The 9,819-nt window shown below is 40.2% G+C and overlaps 1 protein-coding gene across 1 annotated transcript in view; it reads left to right on the plus strand.

Annotated features, from left to right (window-relative positions):
• Window positions 1-9,047, plus strand: part of PPP1R14C (protein phosphatase 1 regulatory inhibitor subunit 14C) — a 79,440-nt gene extending 70,393 nt beyond the window's left edge. The window contains exon 4 of the mRNA XM_015246224.2: window positions 7,446-9,047. Within this exon, the coding sequence (XP_015101710.2) occupies window positions 7,446-7,520 (75 nt within the window). The 3' untranslated portion in view covers window positions 7,521-9,047. The remainder of the gene's footprint in view (window positions 1-7,445) is intronic.
• Window positions 9,048-9,819: the final 772 nt, after the last annotated feature.

Here is a 9,819-nt window from a genome sequence, read left to right on the forward strand (position 1 = left end):
GATGTTGATGGTGGAGATGATGATGATGATGATAGTAGCAAGCACTTAACACAGCACTTCTTATGGTCTGAGCACTTTCCCATGCACAATATATATATTAATTCATTTTCTCATTTAGTTCTTGTAGCAACCTGGAGGGTAGGTTTTATTATCATTGCTCCCACTTTACAGGTGAGGAAAACTGAAGCACAGAGAAAATGATTAGTCCTTAGGGATGTGCAAGGATTTGAACCCAGCCTGGCTCCCAAGTCCCTCTCTTAACCATGTGGCTACACTGCTTCTTACTGTGTGCACAGAGGGTTACTCCTTCCATATAGGAACAAACCCATCTGAGATCTTTTTAGGCATTTGTTTCAAAGGGTTCTTCTATGTCTGTAACCCAAGATCTTTATTTATCTTCCTTTTCTCTGCTTCTTGCATCACCATTATGATTCACAGACTTTGAGACACAGAGCTTCACCCCCTCATTACAAGCCAGTGCATGCAGTGATCGTCCAGCTGCAGTTCAGTCCCCTACCCGGGCCCAGCCCACAGCAGCCCACAGGAATGCGAGCTGGGAGGCAGATCTGAAGGAGCAGACCTGGGATCTTTTAGGTAGTGTTTTGAGGACAAAAGCTGCTGAGTCCGTCTGAAAAACTACATGTCTTGAAATGATGGGTCAGGCAAAAATTATGGCATTTTACTGGAATAGTATTTCAAACATGATGGACCAGAATGGCCAGGTCTTAGAAACTGGTGGAAGATGTTCAACTAATAAAATGTGTACCTTGAAGAAGTGCTAGAAGAGGGAGAGGAGGAAGAGGTAAGAGGGAGGGAGAGGAAGCTAGACCATCACTCCAATGCAGCAATTCTGGATCCTGGAATCCTTATGTTAATGCAAAGCTTCTGATCTTTCAGAGTCTCCTGGAACTTCTTTTAACTTGCCATCCACTGTGAGAGGCAGAGTGGGAGAGGCAGGAGCTGTGTCTGGCTCGGCTGGGCAGGGTGCACTGTCCTGCCCGCGGGGCACCTGTACTCACTTAGCACTGTGGCTTGTGCTTTACGCTGACAGGGCCTGTTTCTGTGTCTTCCTTCCCTGCTGGCCTGGGAGCTCCTGCTACTCAGGGCCTCTACCTTCTTCTGCACGTCAGCACCCGGGGTAGAGTCTGGCACGTGATGGGGTCTTGGTACATATTTACTGAACTCAATTGACTTCAAGAGACCTAGATTCAAATATTTTCTTTGTGACTTGGGCAAATGACGAATGAACTAAAATATCAGTTTTTCTGATCTGTGAAATGGAGATAATAAAACCTACTACAATGGATTAAACATGTAATATGTGGAGAGGCTACCGCAGGTCTTCAATAGTGTTAATTTCCTTCACTTTCTATAGATCAGGAATAACCAGCGCCAGATGCCAATACAGAACCCACTAGGGATTTTTGTTGATCCTCACCCATCCTTTTAGCTGGGTGTTGAAACGTCAAAAGAGAGTCAAGAGTGCCTTTATTTGAGTATCGCAAAAGAGCATACCCTTTGTGGTTAAAGGATTGCCCTAAATAACTTACATTTTCACTTGGAAATCCTGCATCTGGGAACCACTCATGTTCCTCTTTTCTTTTTACATGTTCAGTGCATGTACAGGTTACATGGGAGGAGACTGTATAAAGATAGTGGTGAAATGCCCAGCTTGAAGTCAGCTTGGTTCTTTGTAAATGCACACAGAACATTTACCAAGACACACATATTCTAGGCCATAAAGCAAGTCTCAAATTTAAAAGGATTCAAGTCATACAAGATATGTTCTTTGAATGCAGTGGAATTAAATTAGAAATCAGTAACAAAAAGATAACTGGAAAATCCCCAAATATTTGAAAAGTAAAGCATACATTTCTCATGGGCCAATAACTCGTGGGCCAAAGAAGAAATCAAAGGGGAAATCAGAAACTATTTTTAAGTGAAAGAAAATGAAAATCCAGCATATCAAAATTTGTGAGATGAAGCTAAAGCAGTGCTTGCAGGTGACAATCTAGCAGTAAATGTCAGCATTAGATAAGGTCTCAAATAAGTGACCTCAGCATCCACCTCAGGAATAGGAAAAGGAGAACAAATTAAATTCAAAGTAAGGTGAAGAAAGGAAATATTAAAGATGAAAGTAGAAATCAATGAAATAGAAAACAGAAAAACAATAAAGAAAATCAGTAAAATAAAAGCTGATTCTTTGAAAAGATCAATGCAATTGATAAATCTCTAGCCATATTAGTAAGTGTTAATAAAGAGGGAAGACTAATTATCATATCAGGAATAAGAGAGATAACATCATACAGATTCTTCAGATATGACAACCTCATGCCCATAAATTCAACAATTTACATGAAATAGACTAGTTTCTTGAAAGATACAATCTGCCAAAACCTCCCTCCAAGACAAAACAAAAACAAAACAAATCCAGGCTCAGATGACCTCATGGGAGAATTTTACCAGACATTTAGGGAAAAAATCGTATCAACTCTACACAAACTCTTCCAGAAACTTGAAAAGGAAGGAATACTTCCCAACTGATTCTGTGAGGCCAGAATCACTTTGATGCTAAAACCAAAGACATTACAAGAAAAGAACGGTTTAGACAAGTATCTGACATGAATATAGATGCAAAAAAATCTGAAGTGAATTTTTAACAAATTGATTTCAACAATATATAAAAGAGAACAAAACATCACGGTCAGGCGAGGTTTATCCCAGGAATGCAACGTAGATTTAACATTTGAAAATCAATGTAATGCACCATATTAAGAGTCTTTTCTTTTCAGGAAAAGAAAAACCCTATGATCATATATGGTATCAATATGTCAATAGATGCAGAAAAATCATTTAACAAAATCCAGTGTCTGCTTTTGATAAAAACTCTCAGCCCATTAGGAATAGAAGGGAATGTTGTGAAGTTGTTGTCAATAAGCATATCTTTGAAAAATACAGGTAACATACTTAGTGGTGAAAGGCTAAAACTCTCCCTGACATCAGGAACATGGTCAGGATGTCCACTCTCACCACTTTTATTCAACATTGTATTGGAGTTTTTAACCAGTATCATTAAGCAAGGAAAATACGTAAAAGGCATCCAGATTGGAAAGGAAGAAGTGAAACTGTCTTTATTCACGGTTAACATGATTGTCTCTGTATAAAATCCAATAGAGTATACAAAAAAGTTAGTTCAGCAAGCTTGCAGGATATAAGAGAAATGTTTAAAAAATCTACTGTATTTCTACTAGCAATAAACAATCAGAAATTGAAATAAAAGCATACCATTTACTATAACATCAACAATATTAAATACTTAGGAATAAATCTGACAGAAGATGTGCCCATTAATTTAAATTTAAGTAGCTGTGTGTGGTTAGGAGCTACTATATTGGATAGTCAGAGTCTAGATCATGGTGTTTACAAAGTGTGGGTGGTAACCATTAGGTGGTCTTGACCTGTATCTCCTCAAAATAAAATAGAATAGAAAATACTTTACATATAGTAAAAGTTACGTTTTTACATGGAACTTTTGTTTCCTTCTTGCATCTCTGTGTGCTAGGTTGCTATGACCATGTATAGATCACGTGGAGATTTTTAAGATGTTTTGTTTTGCTTTTAGTTGAAAGCCCCTGATGCCCATATTTATGTTTTCTGCCATGAGCTGAGACCTGAAGTTATGTTTATCTGACTTCTTGACATTTACCCTTAGATACCCAGTAGGTAACTCAAGGCTGTAAACTTGCTTTGTTCCTTCAAGTTATCCCCCATCTGAGGAGATAGCAGTACCTTTCTTCCAGTGTTCTTCTGCTAAGAAGCAGTGACCTTAATTTCCTTTTTTCCTGTCCCCGCCCCGCCGCTGCACCCTACTCCCTCTTTCAGTCTAGTAGCAAAGCTTGTTGGCTCTGTCTCTGAAGTGGATCCCAAATCTACCCATTTATTTCCACCTTGGTTTCTCTAAGCCACCAGCATCCCTTGCCTGGACCACTGCAACAGCTCCAAGCTGATCTCTCTCTCACTCTTGTCTTCAGAAAACTCATTCTCCACACAGTAGCCAGAGGGATCGTTCAATAACCCAAATCAGAGGATGCTGCTTCCCTACTTAAAAGCCTCCAGTGGTTTTCCATTACACCGAAGATGCACCCTCATGGCCTCACTGTGGCCTACAGGGCCCTGGTGAGCTGGCCCTCGCACCTCCAGCATGGTGCCCATCATGCTCATCTTGGCCTTTCTGTGCCAGGAACACCCACTTCCTTGCTTGTTTCTCTGCAATGACTCTGCGCATGTGCCGTGACCCAGACCCCCAGAGCTTCTCCAACGTAGCCTCTCTTTGTTAGTTCAGGTCTTGACTCAGATGTCATTTCCTCCAAAGGGACAGCCCTTCCCTGACTAAATAAGTGTCCCCAGCCCAAGTGTGAGTGACCTGTTTTGGAAGTAAATGAGATATGTTGTTCTTTTCATAAAGCATTTTTGAGAAATATAAGCCAAGAGCCATCAGTCAGTATTTTTGATTAGACATCCTTGAATCTTATTTTAGAATCATCTATAATCAACAAAATCCTTCTGTGCAAGTGGTATTATCAAGTTTCTGTCTGGAGAATAAATATTAGTCTTGCTGTTTTTTGACTTACTCAACTGAGCATCTCATTATGCAAATTTTATGAATGGTTTAAAATATGTACAATATAGTATATTAAGTTACAGGCATATAAATTGCATTAAAATAGAATTTAAAATTAGAGTTTTTCACTAATGTCAGTGTATCATCAATACAAGAGGAATTATTTAACTAAATTTTTAATCACTGAGCTTTATGTACAGCATGACTAACTTTCTGAGAGAATTTGAATTTGATTTAAATTACCAAATTGCTATTATCTTGAAGAGGAAAGTGTATATAGTTTAGGGTACATCATTCCTGGTGTGATTTTAATCTTTACTTTTACAATGGTCTTTATGAAAAATGTTACTAAAATAGTGCAGAAAAATTACCAGAGTTAAGATAAATGATAGGGTTTCTGATTTTTGATCTTTGCTTCAGAAAAAAAAAAAAAAGAAAAGGAATCTACACCCAAATGGTGAAACCTTTCACAGCAGTCATTTGAGTGAGTAACAGATTCCAAAAACAATGAAATTGAAATTGTGTGTGCAGCATCCTGTATGTTGTTTAAACCACACAGGAAAGTGGGTAACAGGAAATGCATTTAACTTTATAAAAAGAAAACTGAATATTAGTGGAGAAAATAAGTGGGGAAATTTGTCATTATTCATCCTAGAAGATTCTTAAATTAGATAAAACGGCGTTCAGAAAACTAAAACATGACATGATCTTACTTCACATGTATTCCGTTCTGTCCAAGTTCAAAAATGGTGGTGATTAAAATGTTTGTGTCCTTTGACCCACCTCTGGATAGCTCTTCAAAGGGAATAATCCAAATTGCAGACTAAGATTTATGCACAGAGATGTTAATTGCGGCATTGTTTATAATTTTGAAAAGCCAAGTACCAACCACATATCCAGTGATGTGGATATTAAGCAGCTTGTAGAACATCCATACAATAAAGGATCATATAATCATAAAATTAATTTTTTGAAAGACTGTTTAATGTTGTGGGGAAAAGTTTTGACATAATGCTAAGTGAAAAAAAAAAAAGAGTACACTTATACAGTATGATCTCAATTAGGTAAAGATAATTTCCATAGAAGAAAATACATGAACAGTGGTTCATTCTGAGGAGTAATTGTTGCTGGTTTGTATTTTCTGGAAAAAGCACATTACTTTTATAGTAGCAAAAGGATTATTGAAAAAGGAAATTGTGGTGGCTAATAAAATATTAATTAACTATTTAAGCTTACTGTGTTTCAGAGCTGGAGGGTAGCACCAGGATCATGTGGGCTGGGAGCTGTGACTAGGGGTTGTAGTTGGTAGGGCAGACTGTCTGAGATCTGCTTTTCGGGAGACCGTAGCAGAGAGGTAAGGCTTCTTAGTGTTTTTGTCCTGGGATGTCCCTGATGTGCCCAGAGCTGACATTCACTGGCTGTCACTTGCTGATCAGAACGTCTAACTGGCTGTCAACTTTGCTTTAACAAATATAACAAAGGAGGACAAAGTAATTTTTATCTAAGTGTGACTTATTTGGTAGCCAAAAACTCTAATACAGGAGACAACAATGAAAGATTCCTGATGGAATAACGTGGGAAGCATTCTAGATGGTCCTTCAGTCTTGGGGTTCTCATCCATGGAGAGTCATGAAATCATTTTAGTGGGTCTCCCCAGCGTCACCTTTTAAATGAAATTAGAACAGGATAGAAGAGACTGGGAGCATGGCATATAGTAAGTATTCATTCTTTAAGGTTTTATTTCAGGTGTGCTTTTGTGTGTACTCGGTTGTAAATGAGAAATGTGTTTTGTTTTCCTTTGCAAACTATGATTTGCAGTCAAAAAAGTCAAGAGACTCCCATTGGGATCTAGGCTAGTGGTTCTCAGTAAGATCCTGGGACCAGTAGCATAGGTGCCACTTGGGAGCTTGTTAGATACGCAGATTCTTAGGCCACACCCCAGACCTACTGAATCAGAAACTCTAGGGGTGGGCCCAGCACTCTGTGGTTTATTTAATAAGCCCCCTGCGCCCCAACCTTACCCTGTGCTTCTGATGCACACTCAGATTTAAGAACAGACATAGAAAATAATCTTGTGGTTATGGTCGGGGAGGAGGATAAGGAGTGGGAAGGGATAAATAAGTAGTTCGAGATTTGCAGATACTAACTACTATATATAAAATAGATACACAACAAGTATATACCGTAGAGCACAAGGAACTTTATTCAACATCATATAGTAACCTCTAGTGAAAAAGAATATGAAAAGGTATATACGCACGTATATGCATGACTGAAACATACTATACACCAGAAATTGACACAACATTGTAAACTGATTATATGTCAATTAAAAAGGAAAAAGCAAACCACTGAGCCAAAAAAAAAACAACAACCCACTGGTCTAGCCTTGTTCTTCCTGGTGTGGTCCAGAGACTTTAACATTGGCATGACTTAGCAGCCAGCTGGAAATGCCGTCCCAGCCCCAACTGGACCTATGCATTCAGCATCTGCAAGCTCCCCAGGTGATTTGTAGGCACATGTGAATGGTTTATTAAAGGTCGAGAAGCACTGATCTAAACCACATAGGCCTTCAGGGCTCAAGTAGATAATGTCAGTGAGTCACTGGTTTTCTTTCTAGAGTACAGCAATGAGAAAGCAAGGTGATGTGAAGTTCAAGCATTTTCACTTGTTTAAAAACGTCATGTATTGTACCAGTGGGGGTTAACACGTCCAGCCAAGCTCATCAACTTAAGGTTAACTGCAACTGACATCAATGACTTCAAGCAGATTTTGAACCTAAATTTTAATAGAGCTCATAATAATCTCTTCTGATTTCTTTTAGGAATTTATTAAGGAGCTGCTCTCTCGGATAAGAGGCATGAGGAAACTGAGCCCCCCGCAGAAGAAGACTGTGTAATTCTGGCACAGGTGGAACTTCCCTGGAGACCGAGGAGGGGATTTGGTCTTCATGAAGACGTTTATTAAAGAATAGTTGTCCTTGTGAGCAACTATTTTGGGGGAGGGGGGTGGTATCTATTAGACATTTATTCAAGAGCATTTTTTGTTTGTTTGTTTTAAAAGATTTTGTTAGTGTAATATTTGAATTGCAAAGATATCATTACTCTGGTTTCAGCCCAACCGAAAATTACCAAACCAGGCAGACACGCAAGGATGGGCTGGTCCAGGCAGCATCTTTTTGGAGAAATCAGATGTTTAGAACTTAACTATACAGGGATGACGGTTTTCTTACAACTAGCTTGGTAATACTTTTTTCTTAAGTTGTACATTTGACTCAGATGTTGAATTTCTCGTACTTGTATATATCTACACGCAACTAAGTTAAAATGTAGATGTGAGTTTTATTTCACACGAGTGGAATAAACTTGTGGTCATCCTTTCATTGGAGGTCACAGCACGTGTGTTTTCAAGAGGCCACTAGGTATTCTTCATGCAAATACTGTTGACCTTCAACGTTCACTTAATGCACCAAAGTGAAAGAATTCAGTGTATCCGTTATTTTAATGAGCTACACTACAAAAATGTGGACTTGGTCAAGGGCTTAATGTATGGACTTTGTATTATTTCATTAATCAGGATGCTTTGCCAGGTCATGTACTTATTGCCTTGTTTGTGGTATTTTAAAGTTTTATGAACCTTTTATTTGAAGAACTATTTGGATTTCTAGAGAAACGCCCACGCTATCTGAGTGCTGTTTTGCGGTGGAACAAGGAAGCACCGTGTAGCAATTCATTCTCTGCTTTCAGCCAAATACTGTGTATTATTCTCTCTCCATGAAAGCAGGTCAGAAGGAAGTTAGTGGAGGATGTATTCTTCCTCCGTAGAAGTAGATCTGGTCACTTCTGTGTCTGGGCAGCATCAGATCAGAACAGATGAGCTGAGTGATGGGTGGGTGTAAATGGGAGAAAGCTTCACCTCCTCCCAAGAAAGCTGATACAGGAGCATTTGCTGTTTGGAAGCGGAAGCATGATGGCGATTTCATTGCCAGCTTCCCTCTGTGGCGTGTGGTCAGGACTCTGGCTTCTGGACCTAATTTTGCACCCCATCCCCTTGTTTGGAGCTGAGCCTGGGGCACCTGCCCTGCCCCTCTCAGCTGTCTACCGGCTCCTTGGAGAAGGATCAGAGTTCAGATGGATGTGGGCGGGGTCAAAGGGCAGGGTAGAAACTCATCCTTCCCTCTGGGAGGCCCCCACTGCCTCCCTGCGGAAACCCCACATACTGCAAGGTGTCTCCAGGTGGCCCTGTCGGAGCACAAGGGTCAGGCATTTTATATCAAGGGTGCTTTGAACATATTTTATTTTTTCAAAGAACTATGTTTGTGAATTTTATGTATACTGGCAAGCTTTTGAAAATGTATTTAATTTTGTAATGTTTACCAATGATTTATTTACATGCTATTTACTCAAATAAATGGAGCTGCTTACAATTCTGTTTACATGTTTGCCTTGCAAAAAGACGCTGACGTGATGATTTTACTTTGTTCAATGCTCTGCAGACAAGGGCACAGGGCGCCTAGCTGGCTTTTTATTTTCAGGTCTTTTCAGGTATTCGATCGTGTCCTTGGCCTGAGGTATCTTCAGATCAGAGGGTGAAAGCAAAGGAGCTGGGACACGTTCCCAGCTTGAGAAGGAGACAGAAAATAATTCTGCACGCTCAGCTCTGCCGGCCTTCTGTTCCCACACTCTCCCAGGCCACGCACCTTGCATTTCATTAAAACTCCCTTTTGCCCATCTGATGTAAACCCTCAAGAAGATTTTAGATTAGTCAGATATTCCAGTTATTGTGAGAATGCCAGGCACCCTATAAGTACAGAAAAATACAGAATTTGCAGGGCTTCTTAAGTCTTGACCAGCCCAAGTGATGGTCTTCAGATGAAACAAGAATGAACTTTTTCCTCCAAAGGCTTCTGATCCTACCACGTAACATGCTCCCTGCCTTTCCGCCCTTCCCTTGCTCAGGGCCTGGCGTCGGCGACTCCCCAAGTTCTCAGGCCACAAGCTGGGACCTCCTCCTTGACTCCTCGTCCCTGTCCCAACATGCCCTCCGTCACCAAGCTCTTCCTCCGCTAATACCTGTCAGCCCTGTTCATTGTGGGGTCTGGCCTCAGTTGCTGCTGCCGTCTTGGAGCTGGCTTCCCCATGTCCAGTCTCACCTCCCTCTCGTCGATTCTCCACCCACCAGCCAGAATAATCTCTCCA

Source organism: Vicugna pacos, chromosome 8, assembly GCF_048564905.1.
Source record: "Vicugna pacos chromosome 8, VicPac4, whole genome shotgun sequence".
Classification (NCBI taxonomy): domain Eukaryota; kingdom Metazoa; phylum Chordata; class Mammalia; order Artiodactyla; family Camelidae; genus Vicugna; species Vicugna pacos.